General features: G+C 34.0%; 1 protein-coding gene across 1 annotated transcript in view; it reads right to left on the minus strand.

Annotated features, from left to right (window-relative positions):
- Positions 1-26279, minus strand: part of MALT1 (MALT1 paracaspase) — a 96905-nt gene that overhangs the window by 37600 nt on the left and 33026 nt on the right. Inside the window, exons 3-8 of the mRNA XM_044681498.1 lie at positions 21075-21196; positions 19580-19730; positions 11391-11569; positions 10867-10963; positions 8072-8104; positions 5307-5333 (exon numbers count right to left, since the gene is read on the minus strand). Of these exons, the coding sequence (XP_044537433.1) occupies positions 5307-5333; positions 8072-8104; positions 10867-10963; positions 11391-11569; positions 19580-19730; positions 21075-21196 (609 nt within the window). The remainder of the gene's footprint in view (positions 1-5306; positions 5334-8071; positions 8105-10866; positions 10964-11390; positions 11570-19579; positions 19731-21074; positions 21197-26279) is intronic.

Genomic DNA, 26279 nt, shown 5'->3' on the forward strand with positions numbered 1-26279 from the left:
CCCACATTCAGAGGAAGGACTGCAGGAGAGGAAACATATAAGAAAAACAACTGCTTGAACGCATGGGTCGGGGTGGACATGATTGAGGGTGTGGACTCGAAACTACCACACCAATGCAACTACCAACAATTTGGAAATTGGTCTTGATCAAGGACACATGACAAAACTAGTGGAAATGCGCATCGGCCATGGGTGGGGGGGGGTTGAAGGGGAAAGGTGGAGCATGAATCATGTAACCATGTTAAAAATGAATATTAATAAATGTTAAAAAAATTTTGGTTAAAAAATTATTACTGCATGTAATTGGGAAAATAAAATATCTTTGAATTTAAAAAATCTAATTAGTTTTACTTAGCAATTGCTTTTTCTTTTTAAAAAAGCATCTAGTTTCATTAATTCAATGTTTTTTTAACCTCTTTTAATTTTCTTCCTTTTAAAAAAAAACAACCTTACCTTCTGTCTCAGAATCCATACTAAGTGGGGCAGGTAGGTAGCTCAGTGGATTGAGAGCCATGCCTAGATATTGACCCCAATTGCTTAGCCTTTATTGCTCTTCTGCCTTGGAACTAGGACACATTATTGATCCTAAGAAGGAAGGTAAGGGTTTAAAAATAAAAGAATCCATATTAAGTATTAGTTCCAAGGCAGAAGAGTGTCAATGGGGTCAAAAGACTTGCTTAGTGTCACACAGGGAGGAAAGGTATGAGGCCAGATTTAAACCCAAGGCCTCTCTTCCCCAGGTCTGGTTCTCTACCCCCTGCGCCAAAGTTACCCCTCTTTCAATTTTCTTAATTTCTTTTTTGTTTAATTTAGGATCTTAAACTTGTTGATTTTTTCAGTTTTAGTTGTATGCCTAGCTCATTGACTTTGCTCTTTCTCCCTTTTACAGATGCAAGAATTTAGAGAAAGAGTTTTCTCTAACTACTACACTGGTTGCATTACACAAATTTTGGCACGTTTCTTCATTGTTACCATTATCTTTAATAAATTACTGTGATTTGATCTTTGACCCATCTAAACTTGAGGATTAAGCTAGTTTCCAATTAGTATTTAGTTTATGTTTCAAAGGCCCCTTAATGAGTGTAATTGTTATCTGCTGTGATCAGGAATAGATCCAACTAATATTTTACTTTTCTGCATTTGTTTGTGAAATTTTTATGCTCTAATACATAGTCAATTCTTGTCATAGTAGCAATGCAAAGCTGAGAAAAAGGTACATTCATTTCTATTCCTATTCAATATTCTATAGAGGTCTAACAGCTTACCTAAAAATTTATTTCCTAAAATTGTTCTTATTTATGGTTAGATTTATTTAGGTCTGAGAGGGATAAATTGAGGTGCCCCATTTTTATAGTTTTACTATTTCCTTCTGTAGCTCTTTTAACTTTTAAGAATTTAGATGCTTTGTTATTTGAGTATGTTTACTATTGATTTTAATTCATTGTCTTTGGCACATTTTAGCAAAGTGTATTTTCCCTATCTCTTTTAATTAGACCTACTTTTGCTTAGGCCCCTTCTTAAACTGTGTGTATTTTTCTACTTCAAGCATATTTCTTGTAAACAACATATTACTGGATTCTCATTTCTAGTCCATTTTGTAATCCTCTTCTATTATATGGAGAGTTCATCCTATTCGCATTCACAGTTATTGTTGCTACATATTTCCTTTCATTCAATTCTCTTAAACTTTTCATTCTCTTTTTTTCTTAGTCTTCTCATTAAAAATCTGTTTTGTTTCTGACTACTACCTATTTAATCAACTCTATCTCTTATTCTCCTTTATTTTAACTCCTTTTCCTTAGATTTCTTTGTTGAGAACTGTGTGTATGCACATTCTTCCTTTAAACCAGATCAGATGAGATGGTTCAAGTGTCACCCACTCTTCTGTATGCCTCCTTTGGTTCTCCTTGTCAGCCCATTTATGTGAGAAAATTTTACACACATAGATTACCCAAACATAAAAGAAACAAACCCAAGCACTCTTTCTAATATAGATTCCCTCTAAGACCCCTGGTAATGATAAAGTTCAGAGGGGTTACATTTGTCATTGTCCCATAAAAGAATGTCCAGCTTAATCTTATTTAGTCTCTTATGAATTCAGTCATCTTTACCTTTCTATGCTTTTCTTGACTCCTGAGTTTGTATCAAATTTTCAGCCTTTTATGTTTTTATCAAATATTTCTGTCATTTTTTCCATTAAAGGTCCATTTCTCCCCAGCAGCATTAACATGTGATGCTGTGTAGGTTATTTTTGGTGGCGAGAGTGGATCCTTTGCCTTTCAGAATATTACATCCCAAGTTCTCTGTTCCTTAGGAGTGGTGGCTGATAAATCTTGTGTAATCCTGAATGTGTCTCCACAGTACTTGAATCTTTTATCCTCCCATTTGCAATATTATTTTTAAATTAGGAAATCTTGATTTGGGGTATAACATTCCTGGGAATTTTCATCTTGGGATTCTTTCAGAAAGAAACCAGTGTATGCTTTCAATTTCTATTTTGTCCTTTGGTTCTAAGATATCTGGACATACATAATAATTTCTGGAAAAATGATGCTAAGCTCTTGTTGTTCTTGTTTTTAATGGCTTTCAGATTGTCCAATGATCCTTTTTTTTTAAACCCTTACCTTCTGGCCTAGAATCGATACTAAGTATTGGTTCCAAGCAAAAGAAGGATAGAGTTAGACAATTAGGATTAAATGACTTGCTCAGTGTCACACAGCTAGGAAGTATGTGCAGAAGTATTCGAACTCAAGACCTCCTCTCACTGGGCACGGCTCTCAATCCACAGACTGTTCCCTCCAATTATACATAAATGCTCTCTTCAATCTGTTTTCCAGATCAATTGTTCTTCTTATGAGATTTCTCACATTTTCTTCTGCTTTTTCAAACTTCTGGATTTTGTTTATTTCTTGATATCTTATGGAGTCATTAGTTTCCATTTGGACAATTCTAGTTTTTGAGAAGTTGGGGAAAACTAAAAAATGTGCAATTTTCTAAATGCAATTAAGCCTAATCATCTAATTCTGCATCCAATTCACTGTTCAACCGTTGAACCTAAACATGTTATATGTACTGGTGAATGAACTCAATGCGTATCAAATTAATACATGTCATTCATCTACTATTTTTATTTTTATGCATGATAGTTCAAACTTTTTGGTCCCTACAAATTTCATTTGAGAGTCTTTGCAATCTTCTGGAGTTTGATTCAATTACTAGAATGTTTACAAATAGGAGCATCTGTAAGAACATATCATTTATAGAGAATTTCCTTCCCATTTAAATTTTGTACTACCATAACCATGACAAATACCTTTGGTGAGAACATATCACCATTTTATGTATGGTGCTTAACCTCTTTGTGGTTTAACTTCCTTACTTGTAAATGATAGGGTTGGATTAGGTGATGTGAGCTCCCTTCCTGCTCTAAATCTATGATCTATAATCTGTCTGATATTAAAAAGAAGGCCAGAGTTAAGATTTGTTGAATTTATCAATCTCTAAAACATTCATTAAAACACCTTATTGGAAGACAGTTTTTAAAGCTTCATTTTACTCTATCAACAATAAGCACAATGGAATACTGTAGTCTCAACACCTTTCAATTACGTTAACTACATGAAGATGTGGTCTTCTGTATATCATGTGCAACAAAAGCCTGTCTCTTTTGTTGCTGTGTTTTCATAAAGAATATCCTTGATAAGTGTTTAAATTACTATCATGGGGCATCTTGTAGGCTATGTGGATAAAGAGCCAGGATTAGAGTCAGGTGGTCCTGGGTTCAAATTTGACCTCAAACATTTCCTAGCTGTGCTGTTTTCTTTTGGCAGTATCTTGGAGAAAACATTGGACTGGGAGGAAGGAAGACCTGAGGTTTTGCCTCGGCCACTTACTGGCTGTATAAATTTGGGCAGATCACAAAATCTCTCTCTCTGTTTCAAATTCCTCATCTGTGAAATAGGGATAATAATAGCATATACTTGGCAGAGTTGTTATAAGGATCAAACAAGGTAATTTACCTCAAGTGATCTGCAAACATTAAATCACCTTTACTAATGTCAGATGTAAACTATTGCTATTATTGTTGTTATTAAAATAAGCATTCATGGGATCATAGAGTTGGAGCTGGAACTGGGTTGGGGGTCAATTGAATCCAAACCACTTTATTTTAAAGATGAAACTGAGGATGAGAGAAGTTAAATGACTTTTCCAGCTAGAGATTTGAACCAGATCTTCCTGAGTGCCAAGCCCAATACTCTAAGCTATATCTTGTTATCTATTTCACTTAAAGTATCAGTATTTTCTACCTCTCCTTTTTAAATACAACAAATCTTATCATATAAAGAAAACAGATAGACTACCTAAAGGTTCCTTCATTTCCTACAGTTCTAGGATTCTGAATACTAATAAAAGTATTCTTAATATTGAGATATATTTCTGTTACATATTGAGAGTCATTTCTGCCACTCAGATATTTTAGAATTATTTTAATAAGTTAACATTAAAAGAAAGTTATATATACTAGGAGGTAACATTATTGGGTGGATAAGAAAGCTGGCCTTGGGAGTCAGAAGGATCCAGATTAAAATTTTTTCTTTAATACCTACTAGCTGTGTGATTATGGGCAAGTAACAACCTCTCAGTGATCCAGACAACTTTCTTCCCTATTTCCTCCACCTTTTACCCTGAGACTAGTTTGTCTTATCACCAACAGGGAAGAAGGATGGTGGTTATTTGTGGGTCTGATCCCACTCTATTTAGCATGGGGCGGGGCTGCTTTAATATTTTCCCAACTTAGGCTGGTTCTCCAACTTCTTAGGCAATCGATGGCTTTCTGTTTCCAGGGGCTTACTGTATTAACTGCTGAACTTAGTGTGGACACCGGACCAGCCTAGCCTATAGCAGCTGAGAGCTCCTGAGCTCTGTCAGCTATAGCCTCCCTGGTAGCAGGCCAACTCAGGTCAGGCAACTTTTTAAGATTAAGTTACTGAATTGCATCTGTATTAGCAGAGGGGGCTTCACATAGAGTTGAAATCTCCTTTAAAAAATTCTACACAGTAACATGGCTATGTTTGTTATTTTTTGTTAAATAGTGTTTCTGAACTTTCTTTTAAAATCTTTCTTTAAAAGGATGTCTTTTTAGGTAAGGAAGGGATATATTTAGAAATTAAGGTGAAGTAAAGATAAAAGATATCAATGAAAATGAGATTAATAAAGGAAAAGAATCTATGCTGCACACTTTAAATCAAGACTTCTGAAGCACATTAAATAGTTGAGATTAATAGATTTGTAATGATATTACTTACCAGGATGCCCAAGATTATTTAATTCATCTATAATAAAATTAAAGAAATCAGGTTAAATTTATTGTCATTTTTTCAGCATTACACGAATTAAGGCTAATCAAGTAGGTTCTAAGAAAGAAGCTATATACTTCTTAGTATATAACTTTCAAAGGATTGAAAAGTGAGGCAACTAAGATATTTAAAAGGGGAAAAGAAACACTTCCTGTTGATGCCAATTGTGGTTTCTAACCAATGATAGCTCTTTTTTTGAACACAGGTTTTGTAATGTTTGACAAATATTGCAAAAAATGCATTCACAGAGAACATTTTTATGAGACATTTTGATGGGTGGATCCAGGAATCATATACATATAGCTAAAAGGGGCCTTTGAGATCATATGATTCAACACTTTCATTTTATAGATGAGGAAACTGAGGCCTACAGAGGTTCTTGTGGGTTTGCCCAACATCACACAGTTCACAAATAGAAGAGCTGGGAATTGAATCCAGGTCTTCTGACTTTAAACACATCATTTTTCTCAGTGAAAGAATGGAAAAGCAAGTTTACTGGCTCACACCTCATTAGAAGGCAGTATGGCACTGGAAAGAGTACTCACTAACTCCAGAGTAAGAAGAAAAGGGTCCAAATCTCACTTCACTCTCATTAGTTGTGTGACCCTTGGTAAGTCATGATCTCCCTTAGAATTGGCTTCCCTCTTTGTAAAATGAAAGTGTTATACCAGATGACCTATGAGATCCAGTTATAAATCTGTAATCTTTTGACAAGAAACACGAATTGAAAAAATGATGTAATTTTGGCCAAAATCAAATGACAAGTAGTCTTTAATAAAATGTATAATATGAAATACAGAGAGTACACATTCTGTGGGTAAAACCAAGTATGACAATGTATATTATAGCTATAATTTATTGTTCAGAATATTTCCAACCACCAATTATAAAAAAATTCTTTTCAGTCAAACTTTTGAGAAGAACTGGAATCCAATTTTTCTACTGACATTTTGGGCATAATTTCATATTAGGTCATCCTCAGAACTTTTTAAATAACTTTTGGCAGTTATTTTTTATAGGATTTATAGGAGGACATGGATAAGGATAGCACAGAATGAAAAGGAAAATATGGGTTATCTTTGGAGGGAGTACCCACATGGATGAAATCCCAGATGGAAAAAAATCTACATATAAATATTTTTTTCTTTTTTTCTCTTTTTTTCTTTAACCCTTAACTTCTGTGTATTAGCTCCTAGGTAGAAGAGTGGTAAGGGTGGGCAATGGAGGTCAAGTGACTTGCCCAGGGTCACACAGCTGGGAAGTGTCTGAGATCAGATTTGAACCTAGGACCTCCCGTCTCTAGGCCTGACTCTCAATCCACTGAGCTACCCAGCTGCCCCCTATTTTTCTTTTTTTCTACATTCATAGATTACTTGTTATTCAGAGTATAAATATTGATTAATGACCAAATCATACTAAAAAGAACTCAATTAAAAGGGAAGCAGAGCAAGATGCTTATTTAAGCGGATCATCTTATAGTGAAAACAATGACACCTAGTTTACATGACAGAGAGAAGACTTCTGAAACTATTATTAAGCATGCTAAAAGTAATTTTAGAAGGCCAACTATATTCATTAGTAAATTTTAGTAATCATGCAATTCATCAATTAATAAATGTTTTCTGACAAGAGAGTTTGGTCATGGTAACTTTAAAGCCCCGTCCTTGAATAATAAGCATTTAATGACTGTAAGTTTAGGATCTTTTTAGTAGTTAGATGATTACAATTAAAAAATTATGTCAGAGAAGGACATAAGGTTTATATGTCATAAAGCATTAAGACTCCAAAGAACTATGATCATGACTAGGCTTGGAAAAAGGAAATCCTTCCATAAAGGAATATTATGGAGAGGAGTTAGGCTAGTAGGAAATCCAAGAAAAACAGAGAAGTGATTATACTTTTCTAAGCACATCCTAATAAATCCTAACAATTCTAATTAAGTTTGAGAGGCAGAAACTGAAAAAAATACTTGCTGAACTAAACCATATTTTTCTAACAAAATGGTACTATGCTAAAAAATAGTCATTTAGTTTTCAATTTAATTATTGCAATTGAAGTAAAATACTTGCTCAAATACTTTTTTAATACAGAGATTTTTAAAAAATCCTTTATTTTTGAATTGTACAAGAGAATCGTACAATTGAATGGTACAAGAGAAAGGGGTGACACTAAAGAAAAGTATAAAAGGTTTTACTTATAAAATTAACTATGGAATGTATTAATTTTACATTTTAAAAGCAAATTCAATATTGTCTAATCAGACATATATAAACATATGACCATAAACTTTAATTATGACATCTGAGAAAAATTTTCATTTCTTAGGCATATTTTCATAGAAAGAAGAAATGAAAGAAGCTAAACAAATATTCAGGAAAAGAGATCCTTCTACCACTTAGGGTCATTTAATAACAAGGGAATAAAAACTTCAAGATTCACTTGCAACTCTTATGCCATTCACTTAGGAAAATTATTAATATACTAAAGATGAAATCAGTACATGAGTGGTACTGTAATATCAGAGTCACAATATTTTGAATAGTTTATGAAATACTGAAAACCAAAAGGAATTCAAAACAAATATAGAACATTACTTAATCAAAATATTTAGATACTTGATTATTTTACTTTTAGCTAGTATTTTTTTCTGTTACTGCACTCATCAGTAATCAACATGCAGGGTATTTACTTTCATGATCAGAGCATTATACTACCTTCAGTGCATTCCACTGCCTCATCTGTTCTTCCTTGTTTCAGAAAAAACAAATTTGAATGTATTGTAATTCATGCTTTTACAAAAGGGCAGGAATTAAATACACAAAAATATAAATAGTACAGAAATTGTTTTTGTTAAACCAACATATCAAATTTCAACAATTTGTATTTTCTATGAATACGTAGAAAATAGTAAAGCTAGGAATATAAAAGTACATGAATTGTAATGTTTTGATATCAAAAATAGTTTTCTTTTATCTTATAGTATTTTAATTTAAAATTTCTTTATTTAAAATATTTTTCAGTTCTATATCTACAAATATGCTAAACTTGAAATAGATTCTCTATACTTATATACATATATACACATATATACACATATATGGAATATGTATACAAACACACACATAATTCTTTTCATTGGTTTTCCATCAGTATAACTGGCTTTTTAACTAAATATGTCATATTCAGAAAACAGAACACCTTAAAGATAAAATTTTAAGTTTCAATAACAAAAGCAATAATTCTTCAATGAGAACAAATAGAAAATATTATAATTGAAGTCCTAGGTTAAAGTAACTTCATCTAGAAATTACTCACAAAGGCTTTATCACGTTATCTCATTAGTTGCCTGAGTAGGATGAAACCCAAAAGACCCATATCAAGCAATCAACCAATAAGAATTTAAGTACCAACTATGTGTTAGCAACCAATAAGAATTTAATGTGTTAGGCACTGTGGTAGGTGCTGGAAATAGAAGTACACAGAATGAAACAATAGCTAGATGTGGTAGTAGTAATAATAATATTGGGGAATGGCTGAAAAAATCTGTGGTACATGGCTACAATAGAAAACTATTGTGCCATAAAAAATGATAACAGGATAAATTCAGAAATACCTGGAAAAACTTCTATGAACTGATGCAAAGTGAAGTGAGTAGAACCAGAACAGTGTATACAGTAGAAAAAAAAAAACAATATTCAATGATCAATTGTGAAGGACTGAACTATTATCAGCAAAACAAGTTTCCAAAATAACCCTAAGGGACTCCTGATAATGAATAAACAAAAAAAACATGCTACCTAAAGCCAGAGAATGAACAGTTGAAATCTGGTTGTGAATCAAAGCATGTCATTCTTCACTTTATTTCTTTCATGAGTTTTTTAATTGTATGTGTGATATGCATTTCTAGTCATGACATGGGGTATATGGAAATATGAACTTCATGAAAGCACTGGTGTAACATAAATCAGACTATTTACTGCCTCAGGGATTGGGGAAGAAGAGAATCTAAAGAGCAAAATGTCAAAAAATTGTCAAAAATTTTCTACATGTAGTTGAAAAAATAAAATAATAAAACAAAAAATAACAAATATTTATGTAATACTTTACGGTTTGTAAAATGTTTTACAAATATTATTTTATTTGATCCTCACAATAACCTGGGAGGTAGGTGCTTTATAAACCCCATTTTAGATGAGGAAACTGAGGCATAAAGAAGTTAAATAATTTGCCCAGAGTTACACAGACAATAAGTGTCCGGGGCCAAATTTGAATTCAAGTTTTCCTGAGTCTAGTTCTATTTCTCTGTCCTCTTTTGAACCTAGTTTCCTGGCACATAGTGGATGGTTAATACTTACTGGTTGATTGATATGAATCCTATGCAATGAGCTTACATTAGGAGAGACATAAAGTGCATACACAAACTTATAACAGGATGAATATTAAATGAATAAATATAAATATAAACAAAGTAGTTAATTACAAGGTAATTTGCGAGGAAGGACTCTTAGCAGTTTGGGGGATCAGGAAGTGCTTCATGTAGAGAATGTTGCCTGAGTAGCATCTTAAAGGAAGATAAGGACTCTGAGAAGGGGTGGGGAATGCATTCCAGGAATGGAGAAGAGTCAGTGCAAAGGGATGGTGGCAGGAAATGTCATATTGTGCAGGAGGAATATAGAGAGCGACCAGTTTGGCTGGACTGTAGAGTGTGGAAGAAGGGGTCATGTCCAATGACCCTGGAAAGATAGGCTGGCCTTTCAGATAGTATAGGGCTTTAAGAGCTAAACAGATGAATTTCTATGTCATCTTAAAGGCTATAGAAGCTGCTGGAGTTAGTAAAGTAAAGGTGTCAACTGGTCAAATTGGTCCTTAAGGAAAATCCTGTTGGCAGCAGTATGTCAGTATGTAGGACAGACTAGAGTTAGGATAGACTTGGGATAGGGGGACCACTCAGGAGACTGTTGAAATATTTTAGGTGAGAACTGATGAGAGCCCAGGGTAGTAGCTGTGTGACTAGAGAAAAATGTCAGTAGTTAGAATGTTTTAGAGGTAGAAATTCTAAGAGTGGGCAAGTGATTGGATATGTGCAATGAAAGAGTGAGCAGTTCAGGATAATGCTGAGATTATGAACTTGAAGCATTAGAAGGAAAGTGGTGACTTCAACAGAAACAGGTTAATAAGTTTGTAAGAGAGTAGGGTTTAAGAGGGAATGATAATGAGTTTGGTTGTAAGTCCTTTTTCGGTGAATTAAAAAAAAAATAACAACATCCACATACATAACACATTGGAAAAATGGCCTGGATGAAAAACTGACTTTTTATTTGAATGCTTGTGTTGATATAATGATGAATTTTGAAGCAAAACTTTGCTTCCAAAAATTAAAATGTGATTATGTGAAAATGAATTCAATATTTAAAGGAAAAAACTACTCTGAAGAACTCTGGTTACTTAAGTGCAGACAAGCCTAATTTTATGATAATATTATTGCAATTATAAAAACAGTATTGCTCACCTATGACAACTTCTACTTTCCTGCTATCTTGATTATCATGATCATTATACACATGACACCAATAGGTTCCCTGATGCTCCAAATCAACATAAGGCACCTATGTAAACAACAGAATACAAAAATACATCTTAAATTTTATATTTAATTAGAACAAACCAGTAATTACTAATGAAAAGGAACAGAGGCAATTCTTTAACAAGATTAAATAAATTCAAAATTTTTTGGACCACTTTTGTTACATTTCATTAAATTTGCTATTAGTAAATGACAAAAGAAGTGGTGCTGATATAAAACTATACTGCTTAATATTTTGACTGTATGCCCTGGAAAAGCTTTAGTATTCAAGTCTAGCCATCTGTAAGAATCAATAAGTATTCAATAATAGTAATTTTCACATATTAGAGATAGGGCATGAAAATTTCTAACCAAGAAAGATCCACATGTGCTCACTTTATTCTCTCATAATGTGCAATGAACTGTTTACTAAAATAAAGAATAGTATTTTCCAAATACCAGTTCCCTACCATGTATAACTTTTTTGTCCCATGTGTTATTGGAAATCCATTTCTGAACCACTGGTAATGAGGAATAGGGCTTCCAATAGCCACACACTGTAGAGTTAATGTGTTGCCTGGTCTCAGCTTTTGGGGTTTGGGTTCAATACAGATTTGTAGTTTGGTTTCAGAGAAGCCATCTAAACTTCCTTAAATAAAAAGAAAAAAAAAGATTAAAAGTAAATAACATGCTAGTGTTATTTGTTTTCGCTATTCTCTTAAAATCAGAAGTAGTTTATAAAGCTTTCCTTTAGTATTTATGGCTAGTGTAATATCATTTCTGATATGCAAAATGGAGAGCAGGATGAGGGACACTTAGCAGTTTAGAATTTGGAACCAACCTAGATTGCCATGAGTCAGCAAGGAGAAGCAGTTACTGGCAGGACTATAAAAGGGAGAAATTTGAACAAGAACCTCTTAATGCTGGGAAGAGACTTGGAGAAGTTGGTTGGGATTTGGCTAGGCCAAACCAAATCAACTTAGGTTACCTGCATCCTGTTCTAATTGCTACTACACCTTCAACTTCTGTGTAAAGCTGTGCTATGCATTCAATCAACTGAACATAAAGGAAGAAGTAACATCGATAGTCAAAACAATCTGGTTCAGGCCAAAGTGCCTGGCCTAGCCAGGTTGCAACAGAGGACAAACCTCTCCAGCTGACAGTCTCAAACCTGATTACCTTTGATTGACAACACCTAATCATTAGTTGTTTTAGTCAAGCTTTCCTGACACCTCTTTCCTTCAACCCTGTTCCCTTTCCCTAAGTTTGTTATTATTAAATGCTAAAAATTACTTGGGTAGATGTCATCATTGCCCTAAGGATCATTGATTATATCCTTGGGTATCTGAAGGAAAGGGATTGCTCAAACTAAAGTTAAGCTGCAGTCCATCAGCTTTGAAGCCAGGATAAGCAATCAAAGAAGCTGTGTGATCTAACCCAGCAGCTTCTTATCTGATCACTTATTCCTGGGACACTGTTGTGTTGGAGCTGGGGGTTTAGTTTAGTTTCAAATATTTCTGTGGCATTCTCACTCTCACTTAGTTCAGGTCCTCATACCATCAGAGGACCTTGGGCCATCTCTTTATCAGCTAACAACATCAACATAACACTAGTTTATACTCAGACATAGTCTACTTACATATATCAACTTTCTGGGGTTTAAAGAGTAATAAAATATAAAATCTTGCGCTAGTAATTTAGTAAAATTGGGAGTTTTAGTCATACAAAATGAGGTCACATCTGTCTTTAGTTCACTGTTAGAACATATCAAGAGATAAATGATCTGTGAAATTTGGTTAAATTAGCTATCATGGTACTTAAAACCTGGCTTCAAGAATCTATTTCATTCTCACCTCCTTCCCATCAAGACTACAGTTCTTATGCCCTCAAATGCAAGAAGTCACAGTTAGAATAACCAGAAGTATTGGGTTGAAAGTATTTTGGCACAATTTCTTGTATCCTAATTGCATAATGTAATAATTTACAGAAATAATAAATTGGTGAGGGCCAAGGAACCTGTGGCATACCACTGAAGAGCTTTCCAAGGGTCTATGAATCAAGTTTACAAGCACTGAATAATAAAATCTCATTTACCAAAAAATAACCTTCTGGAACTTTCAGATATTCATTAACATTTTAGAACTGGAAGTAATCAGCAGCAATATTTAGTGCAGAGATTACTGAGTTTGGATTCAGCTGATCTGTGTTCAGATAGGGGTTTTGCCAGATCACCTTTGTGACCGATCAGGTCACAACATTTTTGGATTTATCTTCATCTGCAAAATCATGAATTTCTATCAGATGACTCTTCTGGCTTTACATCAATGAACTATTATCCTAAAAGGATAAACCTGGCGGGTGGCAAAGCATAGGGCAAACAAATATAGCCACGAGGAATCAAAAAACCTAAAATTATATCTGACATGTCATGATTGGTTAATTTGCCACATACAAGGAAAGATGCAATATAACAGTATAGAGATATTAATAAAAGGCTATTTCCCCCACCCCTGTTAAAAGCATGAAGCATGGGAGAAATGAAGGGAAAAAAGGACAAAAGGAAAATAAATCAAAGAGAAGAAAAAAAGCAATAATCAACAGCAGTTGACTGTGACAATTAGAAGCAACAAGGAAGCAAATGCTACTAAAAGCAATCAGGAAGAAAAGCCACAAAAAATTAATGAATTCTGTCATATATCTTCAAGTCTTTAAAGATCTCAAATCTCTCTCTTTTCTGTATACATGAGACTGAGGGAAGAATGAAGAAAGCAATTGTGGTATAACTCACTGACACAAAGTGTATTAGTAAGCCACATGAAAGTTACACCAATTGACACTGTTTGACAGTGGGGCTGATGCTCAAGTCAGATTACAATGTAATAGGAAAATACTGAGCAAAACAAAAATAATACAATAGAATATAGGTGTTAATATGTGGGTTTCTAAGTCAATCTGCAGCCTACAGGGATTTTATGTGTGGTACAATGGACCCCATTCCTATGTGAATCTGACAATAATAGCCTAGATCTACCTGAGCAGAAATGTGGTAAGAATAGAATTCATCATATATGTTACATTACTAACACATGCTTACCTGATTTATCAATAAAAAAGTAATTTGGGATCAATATGTATTTTACAGGTCAGCAGCTCCAAACCACCCTTCCTTGACTTCAGCCCTCATCTCTACCTCTTCCCCTAAAAGGAGCTTGGACTCCCATCTCAGGAATTACCCAGGGTTCTAATGGGTGAGCCTTTGCCTTAACCTTGCCTGGAAATAAGCCTTCACCTCAACTTCCAGGTTACCTGCTCTAAAACACATCATGTGCATGCCTTCCCAGGTCTCCTTTATCTGTTTTCTTCACCATTATAATTAAAGATACTGAACACTCAAGGCAGAATACTGTCACGAATCCTGTAATTTATGTTAGGAATTGAGTGAGAATTTAGAATACTGATGTAAATTAAATGACTGGGGTTTCTGCTATGAAAGGGAGGGAAAACATACATAATCAGGAAACAAATTCTATGTAGATGATATCTTCTGAGTTATATTTTTTCTTGAACTATAAAGTAAGTGTTTGTAGGGGATTCAAATGAGCCCAAACTACTGCTTTTAGTTTCTTTATTTTTTTTTAAACCTGATTTGTCATTTTGAAAAGTTACTATGGGGCATTTGATTTTTATACTTCTGAAGATAGTTTCCATCTCACAAAAGAATGTTTCCCAATATCCAAATTCCTACTCACTGTCCTTCCTCTCTTCTTTTCTACTAAATGTTAAAGAAACACCTAAATATTTGAAAGCAGTAGGATTTCTATTCTTGTGATTACCATTCTCTTCCATACATATGGCACAGAAATCAAACTTCATCAACTCCTAATAAAAAAGAGAGGGCCATATTATCAGAGGAAGCAGACTCCTAATGTTAATTATGCAGTCTTTCTTTTTGACACTAAAACTTTTGTTCTTTTTCAGTTTGCAAATGCAAATGAGTGGTATGAATGTTACTATAAAGGAAGAAAAAAATTGTCTCCCTTAAATAATTATAACATATTAGTCTAAGTTTAACCTGCTAGGTTTTTCTTTACATTTCATTGTATTATCAAATCAAGTTGTTTTATAAAAACTAAGTATTATGCATCAAACCTGTAATTTACTGATTTCCTCCTAGTACTAGAGCCATCATACCATAAGAGATTTAGAAAGGCCCCTTGGAGATCACTTAGTCCAATCTCTTCATTTCACAAGAATAATGGAGATCCACAGTTTAAGTGACTTATCAAAGGTCACCAAGATAATAAGTGGCAAAAATGCTTCTGTGATTTGACTCAATATCCTAGGATTCTGATGGGGTACTTCTGAAGAAAAATTATTAAAATAATTGTGTATAAAATGTGTTTTATGATTAAACACATTTCTATTATTATTTCAAAATGAAAAATTATGGCAATCTCCTCTAGCACATATACAAAATTATGCTGATTATTTGTAGCCACAAACCAATAAAATCAGTTTTAATACTGTTCACATTAGAATAGCATGGCTTATCTTCACAGTGTTTCAGATTTTTTTTGAAAACAGCATTTACTGTAAAATCTCTATATCAAGTTTGTAGCAAGAAGGTTTAAATTTTTAAATTTACTAAAGTGTGTATTATTTTAATAAAAAATTTGCTAAAATGTTATTAGTCATTTTATTCTCCTACTTAATCAAAATCTTCCATGATATTTAGAGACTAAAATGAGTAGGGGTATATAAATATAGGATAAAAGAATCTATTTTAAAATCTTTCAACTTTTTTTACTGCAATATTTCTACCACTTCTATCCAAAAAATACTACTCATATCTATCATCTTTGTAATGTATATTCTCTTTCATACAATCAACAATATTCTTTTTTTTTAAACTTCTACCTTCCATCTTAGAATCAATACTATGTATAGGTTCCAAGGCAGAAGAATGATAAGGGCTAAGTAATGGAGACTTGCCCAGGGTCACATAGCTAGGAAGTATCTAAGGCCACATTTGAATCTAGGACTTCTTATCTCTTGATCTGGCTCTCAATCCACTGAGCCACCCTGCTGTCCCTAATATTCTTCTTAATCAATCAATCAATCAATCAATCAGCATTTATTTTAATACTTACTCTATGCCAGGAACCCCGCTAAGTGCTGGGAACACAAAACACTAAACATTCCATTTTTTATTCTCCAAAATAATGTGAGATAATGATCACAAAAGTGAAGCTACATATAAAAGTTATCTACTGGAGGATAGTAAAAACTCTACTAGAGTGGAAACTAAAAGTACAGAGAATGCTAATGCTGGAAGAGGCCCAAGAGATGATTTAGTCCAAATCACTCATTTTGTAGATGAGGAAACCAAGGTTGAAACAGGGTTAGTGGCTTCCCCAAAGTCATGTGGCTAGTTAGTAGCATATTTAAGACAGATAATACAAATATCTTTTATTAAACTGTACTGCTTTTGACATAATTTAGATGCCTGCAAACTATTTATGATGTAGGCATATGAAGCTTTTGTTTTCATGGTAAGACCTAGGTTCATAATCTATATGGATATAGGTACAAAATTTATTTCTTTGATAATATCTAGATGTAGATTATATGCCTAGGTACCACCAAACCAGGATATTACTGAAGGTATGATAACTTGGATAACTGGTTCCCATACAATGGTAATAAGGCACCTCTATTCTGTCCTCATCCTGCTCAGTTTGAAAACAGACAGAATTCACTTTGTAGAGGAGAAATTAGGGCTGCCTCACTGTCACAACCACATAGTGACTTTCCAACAGCATATTTAGCAAGAGGAGCAAAATGACTTTAATTTAACCTTTGCATCTATTTCTATCTTTCCCATTAGTCTCTCTAAGATCTTGGTTCAAATTCTTCCCCAAAAACTTATTAGTTTTGTGATCAGAGACTAGTCTCCTAACTTCTCAACCTCAGTTCTCTCATTTGCACAGTGGAAAGAAGGAAGGAAACAGACATTTATCGAGCACTATGTGCCAGGCTCTGTGGTAAGTGACTGACAAATATCTCATTTGATCTTCAGAACAACTCTGGGAAGCTATTATCCCCACTTTATAGTTGAGGAAACAGGCAGCCTAGGGGCTCACACAATAAGTATCTAAGGCTAGATTTGAATTCAGGTCTATCTGACTCCAGGCCCAGTGTTTCTATCTACTGTACCACCTAACTGAAAATGAGGATAATAATAACATAAGAGGTTGTTGTAAGGATCAAATGAGAAAATGTACAAAAACCATTTTGCGAAGCTTGAAGTATTATATAAGTATCAGCTATTATTGTTATTACTATTATTTCCTGTTATGCAAAGCAATGTTAGGTGCTAGGATACAAAAATAAAGGAATAGCCGATTCAACTTTTATGAAATTATAAAATGATATTGATATTGTCTCTGCTACCTTTAAGCAAAATGTTGTTTCCCTGTTTATCTTTTTTTAAAATTAGGTCTAATTTTGCTTTAGCTTTGTCTGAGATCATGAATGCTATCCTTGCCTTTTTTACTTTAGCTAACAAGTAATAGATTCTTCTCCAGCTCCTTATTTTAATTCTGTATGCATCCTTCTGTTTCAAATAGGTTTCTTGCAAACAACATATTGTTGGATTTTGGTTTCTAACCCATCCTACTATTCCCTTCCATTTTGCTAGTAAGTGAATCCCATTCACATTCTTGGTTATGATTGCTGTGCATTTCCCTCCATTCTATTCTTTTATACTTACCCTTCTCTTTTTTCCCCTGTACCCTTTTTTAATAATTTATTTTATTTTTTACATATAACATAATATGTAACATAAAACTAATATAACATGGGATTTACTACAAATATGTAATCAATGCTCTTTTACAGAAATGAATAATATGGAAATGGGTTTGAATGATCATCTATATATTCATAACCCAGTGGAATTACTTGTCACCTCCAGGAGGGGGCAGAGGTGAGGGGAGGGAGAAAATATGAATCACGGAATCATGGAAAAAATTTAATAGAAAAAAATAACTCTAGACAACATAAAAATATGTAATCAATTATAATAAATATGCTTATCCAAGAGAAATAAATTCCGACATTAGCCATGTCAAAAATCTGTCTCATTTTTTTTCTTCGTCCCTTCCACCTCTCCAAGAAGGCAGGTAAAATAATCTAGGTTATGATATAATACATATTTCTCTGCTGATTATGTCCCTGCCCCCTCTTTAAGAATTTGTTTTGCTTTTGACAATACCTCCCTTAATCTTCCTTCCCCTTTATTTCTCCTCCCTTTTCCCTTGTCCCTTTCCTTTCCATTTCCTTTCTTAATTAAAAAATTCAACGGACTTTTTTTAGGCCTCATCCTTCTTAGATTCTTTGTCACGTCTGATGCTACTGACTTCTCCTTCATCTTGAATCAGTTCTCTGTAAATGACTCCCAAATCTACATCTCATGCCCCTATCTCTCTTTTGAGTTCCGTTCTCCTCTTGGCTAATTTCTGGATTCTTCACCTGGATGAATTAGTATTCTCAAACTCAATTCATCCCAAACCTAAGTCTACAGCTCTTTTTATTTCCTTTATATTTGCTGAAGACACACTATCTTTCCAATCACTCAGGTTTGCAACGTTGGAGTCCTCTTGATCTTTGCCCTCCCTCACCATCCTATATTCCATCAATTTGCCAAACCTTAATGATACTTTCTTCAAAATGTCTCTTGGATCAATTCTCTTCTCTCTGTTTATGCAACTACACACTTCTAGTATAGGTTCCAACCACTTCTTGCCCCTGTCACTGTGAAAGACCAGAAATTACTCTCCCTGCCTCCATTAATATATATATATATATATATCTTTTGTTTGGAATTTAAAGCTCTTCACAACCTGTCTGTATCTTTTCTTTCTAGACTGATTTGAAACAGTCTATGCTATAATAGTCAACATGCTGTTTCTGGCACACCATGTTCCCTCTTTAGCCTCCCCCTTGTCCCCAGGACCAGGAATGTTTGTTCCCTTCTTGCTTCTGCCTCTTGGACTATAATTCCCTTCAAGGTTCAGTTTTGAGTAGACTTTTTTTACCAGTGGCCTTTCTTGATTCCCTCTAGTTGTCATTCTTCTCTCCTGGCACAGATACTTTGTATTTATACTATATATTTTATAATTACTTATCTGTGTACTTGTCTTGTCCTGCAGCTTTCTCTTCACTAGAAATGGAGACTCTTTAAGGGGGATTTTTCATCATTTTGGTTTTGTATCTCAAGTGCCTAGTACCTTGTTTTAGACATAGAAGGCATTTAATAAATGCTTGTTGGACTGAAGTTCCCATAAGTCACATGACTTATAACCCATTAAATCTCAACATGAGATAGAACTGGTTTCTGAACAACTTTATTTCATTTGTTTTACAAAATGCATAAATCTTAGCCACTTGGATATAGATAAAAATAAGGTACAATACAGGATTCCAGTTGATTTCAAATTTATTTTATTATCATGATTTAGATTAAATATGAATTTTAATAGAAAAGAATTTTGATAAATATTATTGATTCCTTCTCAAAACAAATAGTACTGTGAGAAAAAGCAACTATTCTCTTTCTCACCCCCCAAACTGAAAGAAAATTTAAATTCATACTTACTACAAGAACTTTCAGAGATTTCACAAACATCTAGTTGTACCCACTGGCTGAATTCAAATGCAGAATTATTATTCGCTCGACAAACATAAAAGCCAGAATCCTTTACAAGAACTGGATTAAAAATAAGCTCTGGTGAATTTCCATGTGGAATCTGTGTCAAAAGTTAACAACAACAACAAAAAAGAAATGATTCTTTGAAAAATAACTTAAAGAAAAAACTAAAAGAGCATAATGTATACAATCCATTTTCTTTGGAAATATTTAGCAACATATATGATTCTTCTTCTGGAACAATCATTGGTTTAAAAAATACAGAATTCTTTTAGGATGAAAATATTTAAAAGCTTAGTCAATCCACATGAAGAAGCTCACTTTCTCTTACTTTAGATTTACTTTATATTTTTATTTGGATCTTTTGATTTTACAAAACTTTAATTTCTCAATAGATTCCTCTCTTTCCCCCTCCCAGAAAGTCATCTTTTATAACAAAGACCAAAAAATAAAGAAAACAGATCAGCCAAACTAAATACCACATTTTTCGAGTCTGCAGTGTTTCATACATATAGTCTCCCACCTCAGAAAAAAAAAAGGGAGGGAGATGCCATCTTTTACCTTTTTGTGGCCAACCTTGATCACTATAAATTCATAGTGAATATTATTTTTCTGGTTTTGTTTATTTCATTTTGCATCAGTTCATAGACACCTTCCTCTGCTTTGATGCTTTCTTCGTCTTCTCTCTTACTTCTTACTACTTTCCTTTTTGCTTTTTCTTCTAATACTATCATTATTCATAATGTCCTCCTACCTTATTGTTGATTAATAATAAAAGCTGGCCTCATCTTCAGCCTTTATGAAAGATAAGTAATTCAACAGGAGTAAACAAAATGGATAAGAGGAAAAGGCTAATATTTAACCTATAATAATTTAACCTATATCACTAACTTACTATTTCACTATTTGCTCAGCTTCTTGCATGGATAGTTCTGTAAAGGTTATTTCATCAAAGTGCCATCCATGATCTCAAATAATAGAAAATTAACTATATTAGAATTTTTTAAAAAATAGTTCACTCACATCTTACGGGATTAGAAATGCTCCTAAGTTGGTTAGCATAAAATTTTATTTTTATGAGTTAAGTAGCCATGAACAAACAAGTCTTTTTTCAATGGCACATCTATTATTAGAGGATCCAAGGTTTTAAGAAAAACTCAATGAGAGAAGCTACAATTGTGCAACATTACGTGTTTTTTTTTATCCAAAATATATTATATAGAAGAAGCAAAATGTCAGTGGTACCAGATGATATGGGAAATATCTCCAACTGAACCAAGTGGTGCTAGAATAATGTCAAATGAAATAAATTGTAGTGTTAATAATATCAATTTTAATGAATATCTTAAAAGAAATTGCCCAAAATATATTTTAGACACCAATTTATTTTTCCTACTTCTCTTATCTATCTGCCTGAACTTCTACAAATTTAAAAGGTTATTACCTCTTTTTTCATTTTGAACCATTGATACTGCACAAAAGGATGTCCTGTTGCTCGGCAACAAAGCTTGACATACTGGCCTGCGAATACAGCCTTTGAAATTGGATTTACAATAATCTTTATTCCTTTAGGGAGAAAAAAAAAGATTTCACTATGTAATAAAATCATGTGAGAGAAATTTTGCTAATTGATATTTTCTGAATTAGATAACATTTTTACAATTAGGCTGTGAATTTATATAAATTTCAAATTAAAAATCATCATGTCAAGGTTATAGAAGGAGAAGTGAATGCAGTGGTCCTGTAAAGTTATTCAGAAAAAAAGCACATATGTCAAAGATATTTCTAGTTTGCTTACAGTAAAGCATCCATAAGGACTGACTTGCAAGGACAGTTGGAACCTTGGAAAAGGCAAGTGAATGACAGGAGCAGGGGCTGAGACCAGGACCAGATGATTGTGGGAAAGGAACTTTGAGGAGAGGTCTTCAGTTTGGGAACTTGAGGAGAGAAGGAGGACTCTGACCCACCTTGAGACTGAACAAAGACAACTGGAAGATTTCCTTGATTTCCTGCCTATCCAGAAACCTGTTGCTGCTTCTGATCAACAACACATTCAAAGAGGAAGAAGTGAAATTATTTGCCAGCAGCTAAAAAGGGTCTCCGAACTCAACAGGCTGCTGAGTCAACCGCTAGACTCCATCTGTCATTGCCTTATACTAAAGACCCCTATTTTATAATCTGAGTAGTCTGTTAGCTTAATTAGCTTAGATTAGGGGAGGGAAGGAGAATTTCTGGCATAGCTGAAAAGCTTGACCAGGAAGAAGAATCTTGATAATTCGAATTAGTTCAGGGACACCTTGCACCACTGCCCTCTCACTTTCTATTTGTTATTACATTAAATAAGCTTTTTTTTTAACGTTTATTAATATTCATTTTTTAGAAAAGTCAACATGGTTACATGATTCATGCTTCTACTTTCCCTTTCACCACTTGCCCTCCCCCCACCCCTGGCCAATGCACACTTCCACTGGTTTTAACATGTGTCATTGATCAAGACCTAATTAAATAAACTTTTAAATAAGATCACTGTAATTCTGGGAATACAAGGAAGCAGGGGAGAAGAAGGGTGAAAGGAAAGGCTGGCTGTTCAGACTTTGGCTTCAAGATGTTTGAGGTCACCAACCATTCAGCCTAACCCAGCAAGGTTGGGATCTGAAGGGAATTTCTTGAGGCCTGGGTATTTAAGTTCAGCCCCAGGGACCAGACAACATTAATCCATAAAGAATACCTTATCAGGTTACAACGTTGCTAATCTCTATCAATACATCCTTACACTGAGAATTCCTCTTGCTCCCTTTCAGTAAGGGTGAAGGAGAAGCCCACACAGACTTCATCACTCAAGCCTGTCTAAACATTTAACATCTTAAGCTTCTCACAAAATATTCATTCTTACATATCACAATGGGGGTGTAAAAGGCACAGATTCTTTCATATTGAACCCTAGTCAAATGAAATAATGTACATTATCAAATTTTGAAAACCTTAAAGAATTTTACACATGTAAAATATTATAATTATGATGCTTCTGCTTCAGGTTAACCCAAATGCTTTAGGATACAATTCAGGGTCCTCTATAAAAATATTTCAGCCTTCTTGTATACTATCTCCTTTCCTACTGTCAATCCTTCATACCTCAAATTGTATGCCTCTCTGTCTTTGCTAACACTTTTCTTTATGTCTTAGAATCTTACACAATCCCCATCCTCTACTCTTAGTTATAATTAAAATCATTCTTCATTGAGTTGACTCAAATGCAGGAATTCACGAAGTGTTCTCTGATTCCTCCTCTGACCTTTTATAATATGTTTTGATTGTATTTCTGTATTGATTACATTCTACTTTATATTAAATTTGTAAATATTCATATTTTCCCTCTACTACTAGATTGTAAACTCCTTCAGAGTAGGGACCTGTGACCATTTCATCTCTGCATCCTACTAGGAAACTATTGCAGTGCTTTGCATGTGGCAATCAATTTTTGTAAAATGAATGGAACCGATATTTCAGCATTATTTCCCCTGGAGAAAAAAATAACTACCAGTTATTTGATTCTCTACTAATCTGGTGGGTGTTTAAATCAAAGTGAAATTGAATTAGTCACTGAAAAATAAAAAGAACAAACTCTGAGCAACATGTTCCTTTCTAATGATATTATCACACATTACAGTAAGACTGTCAATACCTAGGAAATAAAATCAAAGAATCTCAGAGTTGGATGGGATCTGAGGAAACTTCTAATCTAATCTCTAACCTATCAATAATCTCCTTTACAGCATACCAACACTTTCTTTGAAGGCCCTGAATGTAAGAGAACCATCTACCACCTTCCCTCTGGACTGCCTGTCCCATTTTCTCTTTGCTTTGATATTTCCTAAGCCTAAGTCTCTCATCAAGTGTAAATTTCTATTTGCAAGTTCAACTCAGAATGCTTTCCCAGAAAACAGTTTTCTGGCCATCTTAGATCTATAAGCTGATTTGTAAAAATCAAACTTAAGATACTATTTATATAAATTTCTGTTAAATTTTAGTTTACTGGATATGGCCTAAATTTCAGTCTGTAAAGAATTTTTGAATATTAATTCTTACCAATCCTTCCTAACTTTGCATCACTGGCAAATTTAATAAACATGACATTTGTGATTTATTAAAGTCATGGACAAAAATGTTAAGGAGAGAAGAAACAAGCAAAATTCCTGAAACAGAACATATTGTCTTCCAAGTGGACATCCAACTGCTAATTATTTCTCCTTGAGTCTAGTCATTTAACTAGCCCAACTTTCTCCAACTGTACCACTACCTAGTCCATCCTTCTCCATCTAGTCCATAAGAATAGAATGAGACTTTGTCAATTGCTTTGTTAAAAATATAAGTTTAGAGGGGGCAGCTGGGTAGCTCAGCGGATTGAGAGCCAGGCCTAGAGTCGGGAGGTCCTAGGTTCAAATCTGGTCTCAAACACTTCCCAGTTTTGTGACCCTGGGCAAGTCACTTGCCCCCCACTGCCCACCCTTACCACTCTTCTGCCTTGGAGCCAATACACAGTATTGACTCCAAGACGGAAGGTAAGGGTTTAAAAAAAAAAAAGAATATAAGTTAGATCTATTTGTTTTATTCCTGGTAAACTCTTCTATTATTCTATCTGGCCCAAATAGGCTAATAGTTCCATTAATTTAGAAGACATGATAGGCAAAAAAGGCACCCCAAATACCCAGATCTTCAGAGATAAAGTCAACAATTTAAAAAGTTCTATTTTCAGACAATGGGCTATGAACAAAATTATAGAATATGCTCGTTTTTGTTTTTATTATTGTAAGGTAAAGGGATATTATTAAAGCAGTTAGGTGGTGCAATGGGACAGAGCACTAGGCTCTTGAGTCAGGAAGACCTAAGTCCAAATCTGGCCTCAGATACTTACTAGCTGTGTGACCCTAGGCAAAACACCTAATCTATTTGCCTCAGTTTCCTCAACTATAAAATGGAGATCACAGCACTTACTTCCCAGGGTTGTTGTGAAAATCAAATGTGTCAATAATTGTAAAGTACTTAGCAGAATGCCTGACACACACAATAAGTGCAATATAAATGCTGGGTATTATTATCACTACAATAATTTATATTAATATAATATATTATTATATTAAGAAAGCATATTTCATTACACAACATACATTATAAATTTCCTGTGCCTTAGCATGGCACTAAAAATATGTAATCAAAGCACTGTGCTGAAAAATTCTGGTAAAAAGCTTTTATTTTTAACTAGTTGAACACATGACTTTTATAAAGATATGCTTTATTATATGATATTCATATCATTAGTTAATTTGTTTTAATTAGAGTATAAAAGCTGTCTCAAAATAATTTTGTAATAGTGAAAACTTTGTGCCAAGGAAAGACAAACACTGAAAAACTTGAAGAATTGTTAAATAAAAGATTAATTATATAAACTAGAATATTGATGATGTATTTTCTCTTCTATCCAGCTAATTTTTTCCCTACTATTCAACTGTTTCAACAAATTTTTTTCAATTTTTCTCAACTCATTATTTTGGCACTTAAGGCTCTACTTGACTTGGCTTTAACCTGACTTTCTGATTTTCTCATTCTTCTATTCAAACTCTATGTTCCAACCATTTTGGTTTATATACATACTCCATTACCACATTACATCTCCTTCTGCTTAGAATGTTTCATTGTTTTTTATATATATATATATATATATATATATACACATATATATATATATATGTGCCTAGAACTTTGTTGCCCTCATATTTTCCTTCTAATCTTTGAGGACTTTGAGTTTAAATGCCATCGCTTTAAAAAACTCTCTGCCAATCATTGCAACTAAAAGTATTTTCTTTTCTTTGAATTCTTATGTCAATTTCTCATATTCACATGGTTATCTTACATTGTTCTGTACTGTAGTTGTGTGTGTGTTATTTTACCTTTATCTGTGATTAGCAAAAAATAATCATGAGTTAAGTTCATTAAAGGCTAAAAAACACAGTTAATTTGCCAAATATCACTTTCCTTCTCTCACTATTTAGTTTTAAAAATCTTTTTGGAAAGTTTAATTGAAATGTATCATTTAAAAAAACACTAGGGGAGGAGCCTAAGATGGCTGTAGAGTAGCAGGAACTTCCTGAATCTCCTTCCAACCAAGTAATACAAAAGCATCTCAAAAGGACAGAAATCAAAATCAGATGAGTAAAGGGGTTCTTCCCATGGGATGCAGCCTTAAAGGTAGACAGTGTTTGGGGATTTCCATGCTATACGGGGGCAAAACTACACTTATTCAAAGCGCAAGCTGATTATCCCTCCCCTGCACCACCTACTGAACCAGAGTCAGAAGCCGGCTGGGCAAGCTCTAAATTCTCTGGGGCTGGCTGACCACAGACTTACCCCTGAGGACAGTGCAAGGCCTTGGCAGCTAGACTTGGGACCCAAAGCTGAAGAGCACAGACCCTGGCCAGCAGAGCACAGAGACTGGGCAGAAACAAGGAGGGCCACAGCAGAGGCAGCAGGGACTGGGAAAATAGCCTCAGGGCAAAACGCTTTAAAGTTTATGCTATACAAAGAACTGTCTGAAAGATACTACCAAGGCAAAGCCCTATGAGACAGAAGCTAAGAAATCAATATCCACCAACCA

Source organism: Gracilinanus agilis, chromosome 1 (assembly GCF_016433145.1).
Source record: "Gracilinanus agilis isolate LMUSP501 chromosome 1, AgileGrace, whole genome shotgun sequence".
Lineage (NCBI taxonomy): Eukaryota > Metazoa > Chordata > Mammalia > Didelphimorphia > Didelphidae > Gracilinanus > Gracilinanus agilis.